General features: G+C 32.1%; 2 protein-coding genes and 1 pseudogene across 2 annotated transcripts; 2 read left to right on the top strand and 1 right to left on the bottom strand.

The window, feature by feature from the left end:
- Positions 1 to 12,020: 12,020 nt before the first annotated feature.
- Positions 12,021 to 12,462, top strand: LOC148785072 (uncharacterized). Its single transcript, XM_088875217.1, has 2 exons — positions 12,021 to 12,169; positions 12,357 to 12,462. The coding sequence occupies exons 1-2, from the start codon at positions 12,027 to 12,029 to the stop codon at positions 12,460 to 12,462; spliced, it is 249 nt and encodes an 82-aa protein (XP_088731343.1). The 5' UTR covers positions 12,021 to 12,026.
- A 322-nt stretch (positions 12,463 to 12,784) lies between these two features.
- LOC148785071 (uncharacterized) lies at positions 12,785 to 13,592 on the top strand (annotated as a pseudogene).
- A 4,984-nt stretch (positions 13,593 to 18,576) lies between these two features.
- On the bottom strand, positions 18,577 to 19,470 carry LOC105173390 (Bifunctional inhibitor/lipid-transfer protein/seed storage 2S albumin superfamily protein). The gene is made up of 2 exons (XM_011095103.3): positions 19,060 to 19,470; positions 18,577 to 18,882 (listed from the first exon to the last, which is right to left on the bottom strand). Exons 1-2 carry the CDS (start codon positions 19,401 to 19,403, stop codon positions 18,873 to 18,875), a joined length of 354 nt encoding a protein of 117 aa, XP_011093405.1. The 5' UTR covers positions 19,404 to 19,470; the 3' UTR covers positions 18,577 to 18,872.
- Positions 19,471 to 20,202: the final 732 nt, after the last annotated feature.

The raw sequence follows: 20,202 nt of genomic DNA, 5'->3' as shown, positions 1-20,202 counted from the left end.
TGGGAGAGATCTTTTGGGGAGTTTTCCCGGGGGTTGCTTATGGAAACTATCTCGGTAGCACCCCTTCTACTCACGTCCAATTAATTGGGCATGTCATTGCCATTCTTGATGACCAATTACAGTTCCGGGCTAGCACGTTCTATAGCTTAAGACACATGATGAGAACAAAATATGATAAAAATATAAGGTAGTAGTTGTTCAAATAGGCAAATAATTTATGAAAATAAAAAATATATGCACACCATGATTTTTAATAGAACGTCTCTGTGGATGGCACGTTCTAAATTTTAAGTAAACTGATTCTCACAAATAGTAATTCTGAAAAAAGATGAAGTCATGCACCTCACTAGAAACTCATTCAACCATGATTTCAATAGCTTTAGAAATGATCTCTTTAGATAATGAAGGGAAAAATGCAAGCAACCCTTTTGTGATATAACAAATAAGTAAATTACCCTCTCATGAAAAAATAAATAGTGATTTACCTCCCTATATTTTTAAAAATGAAGCAATTTACCTCCCTACATAAGGAGGTAAATTGCTTCATTTTAAAAAGTATAGGAGGGTAAATTGTTATATTTTTTTTTCATATGGGAGTAACGTGCTCATTTTTAATATCACAGGAAAAGAAATTGCTATTCACCCGATAATGAAGGCTGAGAATGAGGAGCCCCATGATAAAGTTCAATAATGATTATCAGGACAGGAGAGAAAGCGAGCCAATAGCAAAATATCATAATTTCTTTTTGGGATTGACTTCAAAGGTCTGCCTTTGTGAACTAAAAAAAAAAACTAATTAAGGAAGGAAGTCAGCCTCAACAGAAATAAATACTCTACCGATTGCATGCATGATATTCCAACTCCAACACGATTGTTCGTCTCTTATGCCACTGACTGCCCCTATTTTTTTTCTGGTTTTTCTTTCTATTTATGATTTCTTCTGCAATCTACAGTACTTATGTGATGTTTATGTAACTATGTCTATGTAATTGTTTGTAGTTTATGACTTTATGTTCTTTACTTCTTTAATTAAGTATAAATATAAATTAAAATCATCACTTTTCATATGTTTTAATTATTAAAGTAATTAATAATTCAGCTATATGTTTAGTTTAGTATAAATATCATATATATAATTACTATGTATTTTTTAAATTTTAATTTTTGAAATCGCTTCTCTAATTTTTGCAAGGAAAAAAAATATAAGTATTATTTTTTTATTTTAAGTTTTGAATTTTTTTTTGATAATAGTATATGTATTTTCAGACTATAATCTATCCATATCTCTTTATTTCTGGTAAATTAAATTATTTTTTTCTGAGGAGAAAACCCGAATGAAGAATAGAGGGTGGGTTCTGAGTGATTGCAGCACAGTATATTATTTCGCTGTAAATTCCTCTACGTTTCCTTTGGTCGTTCGAGTTTTCCGAGCGTATCCCCCTTTTGTTGTTTGCTTATCTTACTTTTTTCTCTCTATTATATACTGTTTTCTTGTATCTCTTTTTCTCAATTAAAAAAAGGAGACGTGAGGACAGAGGATGCGTATTCTCTCTCTCCTCTCCTCTCCTCTCCTCGCTCTCTCCCTCTCCCCTGTACAGTACTTCTTTCTCCTAACAACAAAATACCATATCATCTCATGTTAGTTCATACATATACATATTTTAAGTATGTGAAATTATATTTCTCATTTCGATACAACGATTTGAAATCGTCTTGACCAATTTTTTAGATACGTTTAGATAATGTGAAAAGTTTTTATTTTTAATTAAATTTTGATACATATAAATATATTTCAAATTAATTTGAGATGGATATACATTTAAAATTATTTCTTTAAATCCAAATTCATTAATCCAAATATATCTTAAAATTGTATTTGGATTATTTCAAATTTCTTAATATGTTTGGATAATTCTAAATATAAAGAATTTTAAATTCTTATTATTTTAATTTTGAATTAAGATTTTCATAAATATGTGTGGATCTCGAATTCCTTTTATTCAAATCCAAATATACCCTAATGAAAATTTAAAATTATACTTACGCAATCCTCAAGAATTCTTCTTCTATACATTATATTTTTATTAGAGTTTGGATGAAAAATATTACCGTCAACAAAGAAAAATTTACCTAAAATGTTAATTTTACACCTAATTTAATACTTTTGTATTTATTAAAAAATAAATATAATATATATAGAAAGAGTTGAACATAATTATATTTTTAAAAATAAATATAATATTATTACATAGGAATTTCAAATATGTGGTAAAATTAAAAATTTATGTATTTTATTTACCGTCGTTAGTATTTCTTATTCAAATTATAATGAAAGAAGACTAAATCTAAACGGTAATTTTTTTGTAAAAGTTGTAAGTATAATTTTAAATTTTTAAAAAGATACATATATAATTTTATATTTTTATAATTAACCTTAGATCATACTCATCAATATATGCATACGCATGTGGATGTAAATACACCGTATTTTTCGTACGAACTTGGTTTGAGAAGATGAAGAATTGAAATAGAAAGAGTTGGGAGGAGTATGGAGGGCCAATAGGGGATCCTAATTATACGATTTTACATATGCCGTAATTATTAAAATAATCAAAAACTCACTAGGGGTTGTACATATCAAGCCCAAGATAGTGAAAAATATGATTCGGACTGACAGTTCGTACCTTTATGTTAGATAAGGACTAATGTTCTTTTCACTAAGTACAGAGGTCTCCCACAGACCTCGGTACATAGGTATTTTTTTCAATAACTTAAGATCCAATATCTAGACCTTGAGTAATTTATGCAAAAGGTTTCTTGGGAGCCCTTAACAATAATATGAACGGATAAATGACTCAAGTCTCCAAAGGGAAGTACGGAGGTCTCCGTTGGATATGTTGGCTACTCATAATATAATGTTCTTATAAGCGGGTCTTTGGGAAGAACTTAATTAGATACACACCTGACAAATGTCTCCCCTAGGGCACTCTTTTAAATACTTGTACAATTAGGGTTTCGACTGTTGTTGAAGGTCTCTAATGACTGTTACAAGTATCCCACATTAGAAGTCCCCTACTTATCAAGTTTTAGAAGAGACAAAGCTTGATAATTAGACTGGAGATAATTTCTATAATTTAGGGATTGTCGAAAGATCTGAAAAAACCAAGATAATTTTCTCATCGAAAGTCCCCTATTATCAAGTGCATAGGGAATAATATTCTAAAAGTGATTTAATACACGAAGATAGTGGATTAGCTTTGACATATAAAGATGTAGCTCCTTCATATTCTCTAATGTTAATTCTTGTCTTGGGATTTGTCTGTGTCTATAAGCAGATATCAAAAGGCCAAAACTTATAAAATGTTTCAAAATATGTGAAGCAAGTACCTGTTTCAATATTTTAGGAATTTGGAAGGCCTTGCTTTCTGAGTAAATAATGCCTTAGAAAAATTCCACTCTTTCTAAAGTTCCTTTAGATCATTATGTATAAGTTATTAGAAGTGTTTAATGAAGCTGCAAAATTATTAACACAGTACTTTGCTAATTCTCAAGGTAGATATGACCCAAATAATTGAGTGAGATAAAGTTGCTGAATCACAATGAATTAGGCTTGAAATAGCAGAATCTAATAGTAGATAAAATTATTGATGTGCTAAAGAATAAACAATAAGATGCCACTGAGGATAGGACCTCTAGTGTTGAACTTGAAGCAGTCATCGACGAGAACTGAGTTGAATGTATAAAGAAAGTCCCAAGTGATGATGGTGAGTGAACGAAAGTCCCAACCATTATTTGTATCTTGCATACTTTGCAGATGGTGATACCAAAAGTTAGTTATAGATGAAGTATTGAAGGCGTTTTTTAGAACCTTTATCTCATTTCAATAGTTTTGAGGATCTTTTCAGGGTTTTTTTTTTTTTTTCAAACAAATCTCTAATTTCAGAGGTCTTTTCATACCTTCATCTTTCTCAGCTTAAGTTTAGAGGTAGTTTTTGGACCTTCACCTTTCTCTAAGTCCGAAGGTCTTTTTTAGACTTTTTCTAGACCTTCTGAACTAGAGGTCTTTTTAGACCTTTAAAACTAGATGTCTTTTCCAAATATTTCCATATTTGAGGTCTTTTTTAGACATAATATTTTTTAGACATTTTAAGATTGGAGGTCTTTTTTACGACCTCTGTCTTTTTCATACTTGTTGATTGGAAGAAACCTCATACATTTTTATCGGAGAAACATCATAAACTGTTGTTGCAGAAACCTCATAAATTGTTGTTGGAGCTCTTTCACCCTTTCCAAATAACTTAACTAGTGACAGCTAGAGTAAGCTATCCAATTCTTCCAATCTTAGAACTAGTCATATTCCAGACATAAGAGCTTCATACTTAATTTCGTTATCCACAATGATGAAATCCAATTTAATAATAACCTCAGGTTTAATATGTTGAGAGCCTTGGAGAAAAATAATAATGAAACCCGATTTAATAGTAACCTTTGATTTTATACCTAGGTGGCCTCGGAGGAAAATAATGATGACCATGTCGAAAATTCGTCAACTTTTGGAGGTCTTTTTCAGATGTAAAGAATTTAATCTTTGGAAGACTTTTTGAAATTCGGATAAAGTTTTGGAGGCATTTTCCAAACCTTGAATCAGCCTTGGAGGTTTTTTCAGACCTCCAACAATAAAAATTTGAAGAAAGCATGGAACTTCAGTCGTTTCACAACAATGAACCTTCAACAGTTTTAATGAATTTTATGGAAGGGCGAACCTTCAAAAGCAATAAATCTTTAGTAGAATTTACCATGAAAATCTACGTTAAACTGTATCCATAAAATAATATTTGAAATATAACTTACAGTGCATGCAGAAGTGATACGCGTATAAGTTTTTCAAATAAATCAAGGGTAGAATTTACCATAAATTCATGGGAGAGATCTTTTGGGGAGTTTTCCCGGGGGTTGCCTATGGAAACTATCTTGGTAGCACCCCTTCTACTCACGTCCAATTAATTGGGCATGTCATTGCCATTCTTGATGACCAATTACAGTTCCGGGCTAGCACGTTCTATAGCTTAAGACACATGATGAGAACAAAATATGATAAAAACATAAGGTAGTAGTTGTTCAAATAGGCAAATAATTTATGAAAATAAAAAATATATGCACACCATGATTTTTAATAGAACGTCTCTGTGGATGGCACGTTCTAAATTTTAAGTAAACTGATTCTCACCAAATAGTAATTCTGAAAAAAGATGAAGTCATGCACCTCACCAGAAACTCATTCAACCATGATTTCAATAGCCTTAGGAATGATCTTTTTAGATAATGAAGGGGAAAATGCAAGCAACCCTTTTGTGATATAACAAATAAGTAAATTACCCTCTCATGAAAAAATAAATAGTGATTTACCTCCCTATATTTTTAAAAATGAAGCAATTTACCTCCCTACATAAGGAGGTAAATTGCTTCATTTTAAAAAGTATAGGGGGGTAAATTGTTATATTTTTTTTATATTGGAGTAACGTGCTCATTTTTAATATCACAGGGAACTAAATTGCTATTCACCCGATAATGAAGGCTGAGAATGAAGAGCCCCATAATAAAGTTCAATAATGATTATCAGGACAGGAGAGAAAGCGAGACAATAGCAAAATATCATAATTTCTTTTTGGGATTGACTTCAAAGGTCTGCCTTTGTGAACTAAAAAAAAAAACTAATTAAGGAAGTAAGTCAGCCTCAACAGAAATAAATACTCTGCCGATTGCATGCATGATATTCCAACTCCAACACGACTGTTCGTCTCTTATGCCACTGACTGCCCCTATTTTTTTTCTGGTTTCTCTTTCTATTTCTGATTTCTTCTGCAATCTACAGTACTTATGTGATGTTTATGTAACTATGTCTATGTAATTGTTTGTAGTTTAAGACTTTATGTTCTTTACTTCTTTAATTTAGTATAAATATAAATTAAAATGATCACTTTTCATATGTTTTAATTATTAAAGTAATTAATAATTCAGTTATATGTTTAGTTTAGTATAAATATCATATATATAATTACTATGTATTTTTTAAATTTTAATTTTTGAAATCGCTTCTCTAATTTTGGCAAGGAAAAAAAAAATGAGTATTATTTATTTATTTTAAGTTCTGAATTTCTTTTTGATAATAATATATGTATTTTCAGACTATAATCTATCTATATCTCTTTATTTCTGGTAAATTAAATTATTTTTTTCTGAGGAGAAAACCCGAATGAAGAATAGAGGGTGGGTTCTGAGTGATTGCAGCATAGTATATTATTTCGCTGTAAATTCCTCTACGTTTCCTTCGGTCGTTCGAGTTTTTCGAGCGTATCCCCCTTTTGTTGTTTGCTTATCTTACTTTTTTCTCTCTATTATATACTGTTTTATTGTATCTCTTTTTCTCAATTAAAAAAAGGAGACGTGAGGACAGAGGATGCGTATTCTCTCTCTCCTCTCCTCTCCTCTCCTCTCCTCTCTCTCCCCCTCCCCTGTACAGTACTTCTTTCTCCTAACAACAAAATACCATATCATCTCATGTTAGTTCATACATATACATATTTTAAGTATGTGAAATTATATTTCTCATTTCGATACAACGATTTGAAATCGTCTTGACCAATTTTTTAAATAGTTTAGATAATGTGAAAATTTTTTATTTTAAATTAAATTTTGATACATATAAATAGATTTCAAATTAATTTGAGATGGATATACATTTAAAATCATTTCTTTAAATCCAAATTCATTAATCCAAATATATCTTAAAATTGTATTTGGATTATTTCAAATTTCTTAATATGTTTGGATAATTCTAAATATAAAGAATTTTAAATTCTTATTATTTTAATTTTGAATTAAGATTTTCATAAATATGTGTGGATTTCGAATTCCTTTTATTCAAATCCAAATATACCCTAAAGAAAATTTAAAATTATACTTATGCAATCCTCCAAGAATTCTTCTTCTATACATTATATTTTTATTAGAGTTTGGATGAAAAATATTACCGTCAACAAAGAAAAATTTACCTAAAATGTTAATTTTACACCTAATTTAATACTTTTGTATTTATTAAAAAATAAATATAATATATATAGAAAGTGTTGAACATAATTATATTTTTAAAAATAAATATAATATTATTACATAGGAATTTCAAATATGTGGTAAAATTAAAAATTTATATATTTTATTTACCGTCGTTAGTATTTCTTATTCAAATTATAATGAAAGAAGACTAAATGTAAACGGTAAATTTTTTGTAAAAGTTGTAAGTATAATTTTAAATTTTTAAAAAGATACATATATAATTTTATATTTTTATAATTAACCTTAGATCATACTCATAATTATATGCATACGTATGTGGATGAAAATACACCATATTTTTCGTACAAACTTGGTTTGAGAAGATGAAGAATTGAAATAGAAAGAGTTGGGAGGAGTATGGAGGGTCAATAGGGGATCCTAATTATACGATTTTACATATGCCGTAATTGTTAAATTAATCGAAAACTCACTATGGGTTGTACATATCAAGCCCAAGATAGTGAAAAATATGATTCGGACTGACAGTACGTACCTTTATGTTAGATAAGGACTAATGTCCTTTTCACTAAGTACAGAGGTCTCCCACAGATCTCGGTACATAGGTATTTTTTTCAATAACTTAAGATCCAATATCTAGACCTTGAGTAATTTCTGTAAAAGGTTTCTTGGGAGCCCCTAACAATAATATGAACGGATGAATGTCTCAAGTCTCCACAGGGAAGTACGGAGGTCTCCGTTGGATATGTTGGCTACTCATAATATAATGTTCTTATAAGCGGGTCTTTGGGAAGAGCATAATTAGATACACACCTGACAAATGTCTCCCCTAGGGCACCCTTTTAAATACTTGTACAATTAGAGTTTCGACTGTTGTTGAAGGTCTCTAATGACTGTTACGAGTATCCCACATCAGAAGTCCCCTACTTATCAAGTTTTAGAAGAGACAAAGCTTGGTAAGTAGACCGGAGATAATTTCTAGCCTTAATAAATAATTTAGGGATTGTCGAAAAATCTGAAAAAACCAAGATAATTTTCTCATCGAAAGTCCCCTATTATGACGTTCATAGGGAATAATATTCTAAAAGTGATTTAATACACGAAGATAGTGGATTAGCTTTGACATATAAAGATGTAGCTGCTTCATATTCTCTAATGTTTATTCTTGTCTTGGAATTTGTCTGTGTCTATAAGCAGATATCAAAAGGCCAAAACTTATAAAACGTTTCAAAATATGTGAAGCAAGTACCTGTTTCAATATTATAGGAATTTGGAAGGCCCTTGCTTTCAGAGTAAATAATGCCTTAGAAAAATTTCACTCTTTCTAAAGTTCCTTTAGATGATTATGTACAAGTTATTAGAAGTGTTTAATGAAGCTGCAAAATTATTAACACAGTACTTTGCTAATTCTCAAGGTAGATATGACCCAAACAATTGAGTGAGATAAAGTTGCTGAATCACAACTGAATTAGGCTTGAAATAGCTGAATCTAATAGTGGATAAAATTATTGATGTGCTAAAGAATAAACAATAAGATGCCACTGAGGATAGGACCTCTAGTGTTGAACTTGAAGCAGTCATCGACGAGAACTCAGTTGAATGTATAAGGAAAGTCCCAAGTGATGATGGTGAGTGAACGAAAGTTCCAACCATTATTTGTATCTTGCATACTTTGCAGATGGTGATACCAAAAGTTAGTTTTAGATGAAGTATTGAAGGCGTTTTTTAGAACCTTTATCTCATTTCAATAGTTTTGAGGATCTTTTCAGGGTTTTTTTTTTTTCAAACAAATCTCTAATTTCAGAGGTCTTTTCATACCTTCATCTTTCTCAGCTTAAGTTTAGAGGTAGTTTTTGGACCTTCACCGTTCTCTAATTCCGGAGGTCTTTTTCAGACTTTTTCTAGACCTTCTGAACTAGAGGTCTTTTTAGACCTTTAAAACTAGATGTATGTTTCAAATATTTCCATATTGGAGGTCTTTTTTAGACATAATATTTTTTAGACATTTTAAGATTTGAGGTCTTTTTTACGACCTCTGTCTTTTTCATACTTGTTGATTGGAAGAAACCTCATACATTTTTGTCGGAGAAACATCATAAACTGTTGTTGGAGAAACCTCATAAATTGTTGTTGGAGCTCTTTCACCCTCTTCAAATAACTTAACTACTGACAGCTAGAGTAGGCTATCCAATTCTTCCAATCTTAGAACTAGTCATATTCCAGACATAAGAGCTTCATACTTAATTTCATTATCCACAATGATGAAATCCAATTTAATAATAACCTCAGGTTTAATATGTTGAGAGCCTTGGAGAAAAATAATAATGAAACCCGATTTAATAGTAACCTTTGGAGGAAAATAATGATGACCATGTCGAAAATTCCTCAACTTTTGGAGGTCTTTTTCAGATGTAAAGAATTTAATCTTTGGAAGACTTTTTGAAATTCGGATGAAGTTTTGGAGGCATTTTCCAAACCTTGAATCAGCCTTGGAGGTTTTTTTCAGACCTCCAGCAATAAAAATTTGAAGAAAGCATGGAACTTCAGTCGTTTCGCAACAATGAACCTTCAACAGTTTTAATGAATTTTATGGAAGGGCGGACCTTCAAAAGGAATAAATCTTTAGTAGAATTTACCATGAAAATCTACGTTAAACTGTATCCATAAAATAATATTTGAAATATAACTTACAGTGCATGCAGAAGTGATACGCGTATAAGTTTTTCAAATAAATCAAGGGTAGAATTTACCTTAAATTCATGGGAGAGATCTTTTGGGGAGTTTTCCCGGGGTTTGCTTATGGAAACTATCTTGGTAGCACCCCTTCTACTCACGTCCAATTAATTGGGCATGTCATTGCCATTCTTGATGACCAATTACAGTTCCGGGCTAGCACGTTCTATAGCTTAAGACACATGATGAGAACAAAATATGATAAAAATATAAGGTAACAGTTGTTAAAATAGGCAAATAATTTGTGGAAATAAAAAATATATGCACACCATGATTTTTAACAGAATGTCTATGTGGATGGCACATTCTAAATTTTAAGTAAACTGATTCTCACCAAATAGTAATTCTGAAAAAAGATGAAGTCATGCACCTCACCAGAAACTCATTCAACCATGATTTCAATAGCCTTAGGAATGATCTTTTTAGATAATGAAGTGGAAAATGCAAGCAACCCTTTTGTGATATAACAAATAAGTAAATTACCCTCTCATGAAAAAATAAATAGTGATTTACCTCCCTATATTTTTAAAAATGAAGCAATTTACCTCCCTACATAAGGAGGTAAATTGCTTCATTTTAAAAAGTATAGGGGGGTAAATTGTTATATTTTTTTTATATTGGAGTAACGTGCTCATTTTTAATATCACAGGGAACTAAATTGCTATTCACCCGATAATGAAGGCTGAGAATGAGGAGCCCCATAATAAAGTTCAATAATGATTATCAGGACAGGAGAGAAAGCGAGACAATAGCAAAATATCATAATTTCTTTTTGGGATTGGCTTCAAAGGTCTGCCTTTGTGAACTAAAAAAAAAAATTAATTAAGGAAGAAAGTCAGCCTCAACAGAAATAAATACTCGGCTGATTGCATGCATGATATTCCAACTCCAACACGACTGTTCGTCTCTTATGCCACTGACTGCCCCTATTTTTTTTTTCTGGTTTTTCTTTCTATTCAGTACTTATCTGATGTTTATGTAACTATGTCTATGTAATTGTTTGTAATTTATGACTTTATGTTCTTCACTTCTTTAATTAAGTATAAATATAAATTAAAATTATCACTTTTCATATGTTTTAATTATTAAAGTAATTAATAATTCAGCTATATGTTTAGTTTAGTATAAATATCATATATATAATTACTATGTATTTTTTAAATTTTAATTTTTGAAATCGCTTCTCTAATTTTTGCAAGGAAAAAAAATATAAGTACTATTTATTTATTTTAAGTTCTGAATTTTTTTTTGATAATAATATATGTATTTTCAGACTATAATCTATCTATATCTTTTTATTTCTGGTAAATTAAATTATTCTTTTATCATATAATATATCCAAATTTATTTTTTTTTATTTTATTTTCAGATTAATCTTTATTCAATTAAGAATGTCTGAAATTTCAAACCGAAAGCATCCAAGATGGAATTACGCATCCTTGCATGATCCTATCAACACAAACAATATTAAGTGGAAATTTTGTGGGAACGTACATAAAGGAGGAATTACAAGGCACAGACAACGTCTTATTGGTGGTTTTCATAATTCCAAACAATATCATGTGTAAATTTTGTGGGAACGTACATAAAGGTGGGATTACAAGACACAGACAACGTCTTATTGGTGGTTTTCATAATTCCAAATCGTGTCCTAAATGTTCAGAGCATGTGAGGGTTGAGATTAAAGAATATGTGGCGAAAAAGAAACTGAAAGAACATATGGATGCGATCCCACATTTTGATGATATTGCTGAAGAACAAGAGCAGTGGGAATCTCAGCTAAAAAAGAGATTTGTCATGGCAAGCGTCCATCTAATGTCTAGCTTGGAGGCTCATTTGAATTTGTTGCACAAAGAAAGTAACAAAAAAAGCCAAGATCAATAGGTCCTAAGGACCTGTACTTCATGCAAGATGCTGATGAGGTAGTGAAACAAATAAAAAATAAGGATGGTGGGAAATTGTTTGGTGAGAACAGGAAGAAAACGAGGGAGTAGGTCGTACAAAAGTTTTGTCAGTGGATGTGTGATACGGGCATCTCATTCAATACTGTAAGAGCTGATAGTTTTGGACCAGCAGTCGAAGCCTTTGGCTAGCACGACACTGGTATGAAACCTCCTAGCTATTATGAGGTTAAGGTCACGTATCTGAAGAAGAAATTGGAACATACATGTCTAATTTTGAGAGAACATGAAGAAATTAAGGCTAAATACGGTTGCTCACTGATGGCAGATGGTTGGTCTGATACAAGACAAATGAGACTCATTAATTTTCTGGTGAATAACCCAAAAGGAAGCAAATTCATAAAATCCATGGATGGATCATCATATACTCACACTGGCGAAAAAATATTTGAGTTGGTGGATAAGTATGTGTAGCTTGTTGGGAAGAAAGATGTGATTCAAGTGGTCATAAATAGTGCAAGTGCAAACATTTTAGCTGGTGAGAAGAGTTCTTCTAAAAATAATTTATAGTCATAAACTCAGAGCATCTTTTACTTATTATTTTAATTAATTAATTATTATTTAATGACATTGATCATTATTGGAAACAAAATACCCCCGTTTATATTGGTCGCCTTGTGCAGCTCATTGTATAGATCTGATGTTTGAAGATATCTTCGAACTTCCTAATTTGAAAAGACATATTAGCGTGGTGTGATGATTAATGCCTACATTTATAATATGCCACCTCTTATAGGCATAATGAGAGATTTTACTAAGAATAGAGAGATGGTCGACCAGCAAAACTTCGCTTTGCAATTGTATTCTTGACGTTGAAGCGAATCCAGGTTCAGAAGGGGAATTTAAAGAAGATGTTTATTTTTGAAAGGTGGACTGAGAGTAGATATGCGAGAGAAGCACAAACTAGTAGCAAGCTACATTTTGATGCCTTCCTTTGGAATTATGTTCTTTACATAATTAAATTTGCTGGTCCACTAGTCAAAGTGCCCCAATTGATAGATGGTGAAACAAAACCACCAATGCGTTACATTTATGAAGCCTTGGATAGAACCAAGGAAGTTATTGCTGCTTCATTTTCCAATATTCAAGAGAAGTACAAAGGTGTATTTAAGTTGATTGATGCTAGATGGAACGTTCAACTTCATAGGCCCTTACATGCAGTTGGTTACTACTTGAACCCGGAGTTCAACTATGCAAATCCTAATGTAGAATAAGATGAAGAAGTTATGCAAGGGTTATATGCTTGCATTTTGAGATTGGTTCCAAGTACTAACTTGCAAAATAAGATTGTTTATGAGTTCCCAAAGTACAAGAAAGCGGAAAGACTTTTTGGGATGGTTTTTGCAATTATATAGAGCTACAAAAGCACCAGGTAATGAAAATTATTTTTCAAATCAAATATGTTGATTTTTTTAATTATACTTATATTAAGTTTTTTAATTTTTGAAATTACTAGTTGAATGGTGGTCTTCTTTTGGAGGATCAACTCCAAATTTGCAAACTTTTTGCCATCAAAATTTTGAGCCTTAAGTGCAGTTCGTCTGTCTGTATGAAATTGGAGTGTTTTTGAACATGTAAGTAATTCATATTTAAGTATACTCCATAATTTATATATTGGTAGTTGGTAGATATAATTTTTATATTAATATTACTAATTTAATAATTTAAATTTATGCAGCTTAATTCTAAGAAAAGAAATAAATTGGAGTAAAAGCGCCTAAATGATTTAGTTTTATTAAGCATAATACAGCTTTGAGGAGGCGATATGATGCACGTGATGCAATAAATCCAATTCTCTTAAATGAACTAGAAGAGAGTAATGAATGATTGTTAGGGAGATTGACTATTGATAGTAACGAAGAGAATGCTATTGTATTTGGGGATGACGAGTTGACTTAGGGTGATATTGTTCGTGCTCCTAGGGTTGATGAAAATATTTATAATTTTCGATCTCGGGGAACTAGGGGGCACATCATACGCATCTTACTCAAAAGCAAAAAAAACATCTACTTCATCTAGATCTAGTGGACATCTAAATCTTGTTGACGAAGAAGAAGAAGAGGAAGAAGAAGAAAAGTTTAATGACACTGATGAAGAAGAGGCTGGGTATAAATCTAACGAACATGGAGATGGAGATGAAGATGATGGAGAGGCAAGTGAAGATTTCCAAGTAGAATCAGATGATTAGGTTTTATCCTTGTTTTTTGATAAACTATTTTGTATTTATTTGAATCTTTTGGCCTTTTTTCTATTCTTTAATTCTTTAACATTAGTCGTTTTTAATTATATGAAGTTTAATTTTTTTTATTCTTTTTATATTGAATTGGTTGTTTAATAGTCTTATTTAACTTCTTTTGCATTGTTCTAACCAGGAAATACTAATTATATTAATCTTTAGATTATCTTTTACATTTGCTCCATCCTTCAAAAAGGCGTGCGCCACACCGTACCCTATGGCTCCAGGAGTCTTCAGCGCCGTATTAGGCCATTAATTACTAATGGTCATATATTAGTTTTTGTTTTTTTTTTTTTTTTTTGGTGTGTGTGTGTCTTCTTATTTGGGTTTTCAGTGAGATTTCTCGCACTTAAGAGAAAAATCTTAATTTTTTTACCATAGATGGCGCCAATGTTGTTCCGAAAAATATAATTAATCGGTACCCCCACTTAAATGGGTATGCCTTCCAATATAAGATCTGCAAAATATACAGTCATTAGAACTGAGGGAACCCCAACAACCATGGTTGGAAAAGATGAAGAAGAGAAATAGAAAGAGTGGGAGAATTAACCTGTACCTACAATATGGAGGATCAATGTATATATGGGATTCTAATTGTACGATTTCACATATGTTGTAGATGTTAAAATGATGTGACGGTCAATGTGGGTCATACATATTAGGCACAAGATAATGAAAATGTGGTCCGTGCAGATAGTACGAACCTTTATATCAGATAGGACGAATGTCTTTTTCACTAAGTATGAAGGTCTTCCAAAGACCTTGATACATAAAGGTAGTTTTTCAGTAACTTAGGATCCAATATCCAGGCCTTGAGTACTTTCTCCAAAAGGTCTCTCGAGAGTCCTTAACAACAATATAAAATGATGAATCTCAAGTCTCCTGAGGAAAGTATGGAGGTCTCCACTAGATACCTTACGTATTCAAAATATTATATTCTTATAAGTGGGTCTTTAAGGAGACTTTAATTAGATATACCCCTGATGAAAGTCTCCCCTAGAGCCCTCATATTTATATGGATGTTATAATACCTTAACTTCCCCTACAATAATACGTATGTTACAAAAAAAAAATATAATTCTCATTATTGTTATAAATATATAGGTTACAATATAATAATTTTGATTGTTGTTACAAAATTAAAATCCATTGGTATGGATGTTACAAAAACTATAACTCCTATTTTCACCTCCCAATAAAAGGGTTCTCTATACTAAACACCAGATACACTTATATTTTGAAAATCACTTATTCTTAAAATACTCTTGTTGTACCATCCTCTCACATTAATACATAATTATCATTTATTAATATAATAATATGGATGAGTGGTATGATAATAAATAATATTTTGTGTCAATTAAAATTTTATTGGACATGATAAATTCTTGAAAGTGAATGAAAATTTGAACAATAAGAATTTGGGATCAAAGTGTAAATTTGTAAAGATGAAGAAAAAATAAATATACCATTTTCTTTTAATATATATATCTACATCCTATACACTAAATTAGTAAAACAAAGAACAAATAAGATGAAAAAGGGGATGAAGTGGTGAAATAAGGACAATGTGTAATATATCTAATACTATATTAATAATAATATATATATATATATATACACCTACTAACATATACATATATAATTAACTACATATACATACATATATACATAGATGAACTTCCAAAAGAGTGTAGAGAATCAAAAGAAAAGAAAAGACAAAAGAGAGAGAGACGGTGGTGATAGGGGAGAAAGAGGAAGAGAAAAAAAAGAGAAAAGAAAAGAGAAGAAAACAAAAGAGAGAGGCGATGCAAAGAGGAGAGAAAGAGGAGAAGGAAAGAGAAGAGAAAGAAGAGAAGGAAAGAGAAGAGAGGAGGAGGAACTTTGGTATTTGTTTTCACTACCATCAAGATCAATAAATTTCTACAGCTTATTAGATAAGTCTTTTTCATCTTCTTGATCAAATTCGTGCAGAAGCTGGGTGTGAATTGAAATTGTGGAAGATAAACTAATAAAGATGGAAGGAAGGCATTAGGAGAGGCTCTGTTTTCGATCAACCTCTGTAAATCATGATTATCTTAAGATATACTGGTCCGAATCTAGTGATTCCTGCTTCTATGAAAATCTTAGGATGTGAACTCCGTCGTTTTAATGGGTAAAAGTAAGAGGAAGAGACCTCAAACATTCTTCACGTGCGAACCTCTCCGGCAAAGTTCGAGGAAGAGACCTATCCAGAATATAGGTCTAGTTCTTGAAATCAAAGACTATCCAGAGATTTCTCAGTCAATTATTACAGTTGGTTCCATCAAATTTATTTGCCTCATGTATTATGGTTAGTGGATTCTTAGACATCTGTAATTAAAAAGGAAAAACAACGAGATTTATAATACTGTATTCAAATTAAGACTTGGTATTTAGTCATTAACTCCTCTCACTATTTTTACGAAAACCCATAACTCTCAAATGGGATTCTGGAAAACCTTTTTTTAGTGGGCTACAAATGCAATTTTTCATGCCCAACTTTTACAATTCACATGAAAAAAGACCTTGTGGCAGGTAACCTTGGATGTGGATCAAACAGGTAAGCGCAGCGAAAACGCGAAGATCAAAATTCAATCAAATCAAGCAAGATAAAGTCTGATCAAGTGGTGTACCCTTGATCTATCCCAGACGTAAAGCAAATTCATAGGCCAAGATCAAAGAGAAAATGAGGTGCACAATTTAAACAAAATCCTTAGTCTCGTAGTTCTCTTCAATCGGCGTATTATGTTGTTCCAATTCTCCAACCATTCACCGAGATCTCAATAGAGAGACCCTCTAAAAATCGTCCACACGATTACGAGGTTGTCTCTTCCTCATGCTAGCAAGAAAAGAAATGAAAAGAATGAAAGATCAAAACCATATTATTGAATTAACAGATTGATCCTTCTTGCTCTTTCCTTGATTCAAAATCAAGAAAGAACTAGGGTTCTTAGAGAGAATTTTCGACAAAGAGAGAGAGAGAGAATGGGGGAGATGACTAAATTCACTCTTGGAGAGAGGAGAAGAAACGTGTTGTACTTTTGTTAGGATAGATATACAAGTACATCAAAAGACCTAGTCTTTTGTATTCACTTGATCTTATTCAAGGTGGTACCTTAAACACCTCAAATACCTACACATAATGATCGAAAATTTCACACATTTTAAGTCAACAGACCAGCCTTCATATCTTTCAAGAGGAGTCACCTTCTCTTTTGACCTATACTAGGTCAAACGGGTTATGGGCTTATTTTAAACAGATTAGGCTTGATTTAAATAAATCAAGCCAATATAAAATGGACTTAAATCAAAACTAATATAATTCTAGGCCCATAAAATAAATTCACGTCTTTTAATCTAATTAAAAATCCAAGCCCAATCTCTCTCTTAATTTATAAATTAAACTGAGCCCATTTTAAATTAGTCAAATCAATTAAAAAGGTCAAATTTAAAATTAATTAATTCAATTAATTAACTTTTAAAAAATTCAACCCATGAAATTTTACATAAATTATCCAATCATTTATGAGAGATGGAGAGGGATGGAGCACCAAATTTTCAGCACTTGGAGAGAGAAAAACATCTAGATTTTGTGTATTAGATTTATGGAAGAGTTGGTATGAAGTTGCGAGTAAAAGAGGGAAGACCTAGTCAACTAGATCACTTCCCTATCTCTATCAACTTTCCGTAAAACTCTCTTCTCCGTCTGGAATTCGAAATTCAGCCCCTAATATAAACTTAGTGGCTGATTTTCTTCGTTCATGCAAAGTGAATTAACCTAGAAAGGTCAACGTGGGCTAGGCTTGGTGAACTTGGATCCGACTCGATTAATTTGCCCCAACAAATTAAATTGAGCCGAACAACTTATTCTATTGAGCTCATTATTTAACCTAATTAACTAAAACACCCAAAAAAGACAGTTCAAGTGAATATTTAATCCAATTAAATACTTATAAGTCCACAATGCAATTAATTAATTAAATAAATGTAATCCACTTAATTATTAAGCCCAATCAAATATAATTAGTTCAACTAATTATTTTTAACTTATTTCTAATTAATGAATCCAAATCCACTCGAAGTTCGCAAACACACGAGAAACCGTAGCAAGAGATCTATTAAAACTTTTAAATGGCCGAGTTATCAAATTTCTTATATTTGAATAGAAGAATCAGAACATTAAAGAGACTCTGCTCATTTTTATCTTTTTAATTTTCACAATTTTCTTTGCGTTAAAAATTTTTCAAACAAGAAAGAAATTTGTCTTGATACCCAATTCTGGATCTAGATGTCGATGTAATTTTCTCTAGTTATACATATCCTCTATGAATTCAATAGAGCCATTTTCAATCACACAATTTTCAGTCTTCTTAATTGGATTATTAATCGTGTGTGGCGTATTATTTGTACTCGTGACGTGTATATATTAATTGAAATAAAAAATATAACGGGATTCGAAATAGAAGATTCAACACGCAATTTTCAGTGTCTGAATTCTTGAATTGTTAATCATGTGCACATTGGTTTGGCCTGTGAATCAATGCTGACGACGAATAGAAGAAACCTCAGACATTTCTTTTCATAGTACATAGACAATATAGTAATAGTACTCAACCAGCAGAAATAACACATACGACAACATAAGGTATCTCCGAACAAATTCTCCCCACAGAGGAGAAGCTGCAATTTATTCAACACAAAACACCAGACATAGTAGAAACTCGAATATGAAACAAATACAATTAAACTCAGGATAAGTAACATCCGAGGTTATTATATGTGTTGGTCGTCCTGCCTCGATGATCATACCGTAGAAACGCGTACACCCGACGTTCTCATTGTCCAGCAGTTTAACTGATCCTGCAAGGAATTAGAAACAATGGAAATGTAAGAGTTGATTAGAAATGTGTTGGGGTGAGCTTATAAAGACTTCGAAACGTCTTATAATTGAATGTTTGAGAGCTTATAAGAAGTTTGTATTTTTTTATGCATATGACGAGCTTATAAGATTCGAAAATAAGAGTAGTGTATCAATACTTGGAGCAATCAACATTGGGTGAGACTTCAAATGGGAGGGAGATCCCACAATTCCCAGGCAGAGACTTTGCCAACTCAGGCTTGAGACTGATGTTCTTTGCAGCAGTCTTGAGGCAGCTGCAAGCAGTCTGCTTATCGGCCGTGGTCGTGGCGGACGACGCTAGGTTTGAGGCCCCAGCACAGCATGCGGCTGGTGGCGCTCCGCTCCCGCTCTTCAGATAGTTAACGCAAGGCTGCAGGTCCTTGATCACGTCGCTGCATGTGATAGCGGTTGCCGGTGCGATTAAAAGGACGACAACAAGAGTTGTCGCCAGAAGGCGGATTGCTGGGGTCGAGTATGCCATGATCAAAATTGAAGAGTTTGTTGAAAGCTGCAGATGGAATTTTAGGGTGGTGTAGTGTTTGAACTGATTGTGGCTTTTATAGGGTAGTTGGAGAGGTAAATTTTGAGGGAAAAATAATTGGGGAGAATATTTTAAGGCAATGTGAAGTGGTTGAGTGCAAGAAAGTTGAATTTTGTGGTTTCTTGAATTTGGTGTTCAAGTGAATGATCATAAAGTCAAATTCCAGTGTAGTTTAAGGACAGAGTGGAAAGTTTGGAAGCTTAAGCTAATGCAGCTGTGCTGCTTAACTTGCAGCACTGGGCATAAACCTACTCCACCTTCAATTAATTGTTGTGATATTTATTCATAATTACAAAAAGGCCCCTAGTAATCGAGAAAATACCCTAATAGGCCACAGGATCTGCGCAATTTTATCGGATGGGGTTGGAGGAAAGCCGACAAGCCCATCTACTCGTGGATTTGTATATTGATTGATGGAGCGAGGTCTTTATACGTCATTTTGATACGATCAATCCAAGTGGATGACTCGTACAAATAGTCTAATAGGTATGAAATTCTTATTAGCTTTTTGAATTATACTTTTTATGTATATGAATTCACTAATTTGAGCATCGAAAGATCGTTTTTTGGGCTAAATCAGATGACTCATTATTGCATTCTATGGTTGCAGATTGGAGATCAAGTGACATCGAACGTATGTTCACATGTCTTTTATTTAAAAAATAATATGTCACAATTATGAAATTGATTTGGTGTGTACTCGTTCATTGTGATCGAAGCCGGTGTGCAAGGTATTGTA

Source organism: Sesamum indicum, linkage group LG11 (genome assembly GCF_026168435.1).
Source record: "Sesamum indicum cultivar Baizhima isolate 11 linkage group LG11, ASM2616843v1, whole genome shotgun sequence".
Taxonomy (NCBI): Eukaryota; Viridiplantae; Streptophyta; class Magnoliopsida; order Lamiales; family Pedaliaceae; genus Sesamum; species Sesamum indicum.
This window is presented reverse-complemented; position numbering and strand designations above follow the sequence as displayed.

What these genes read in the sequence shown, in the direction of transcription:
- LOC105173390 (XM_011095103.3), bottom strand. Translation starts at nt 19,403, where the DNA reads ATGGCATACTCGACCCCAGCAATCCGCCTTCTGGCGACAACTCTTGTT.
- LOC148785072 (XM_088875217.1), top strand. Translation starts at nt 12,027, where the DNA reads ATGGCAGATGGTTGGTCTGATACAAGACAAATGAGACTCATTAATTTT. An exon ending in ATATTTGAGTTGGTGGATAA is followed by an intron (nt 12,170 to 12,356) that starts GTATGTGTAGCT and finishes ATTGGAAACAAA; the next exon opens with ATACCCCCGTTTATATTGGT.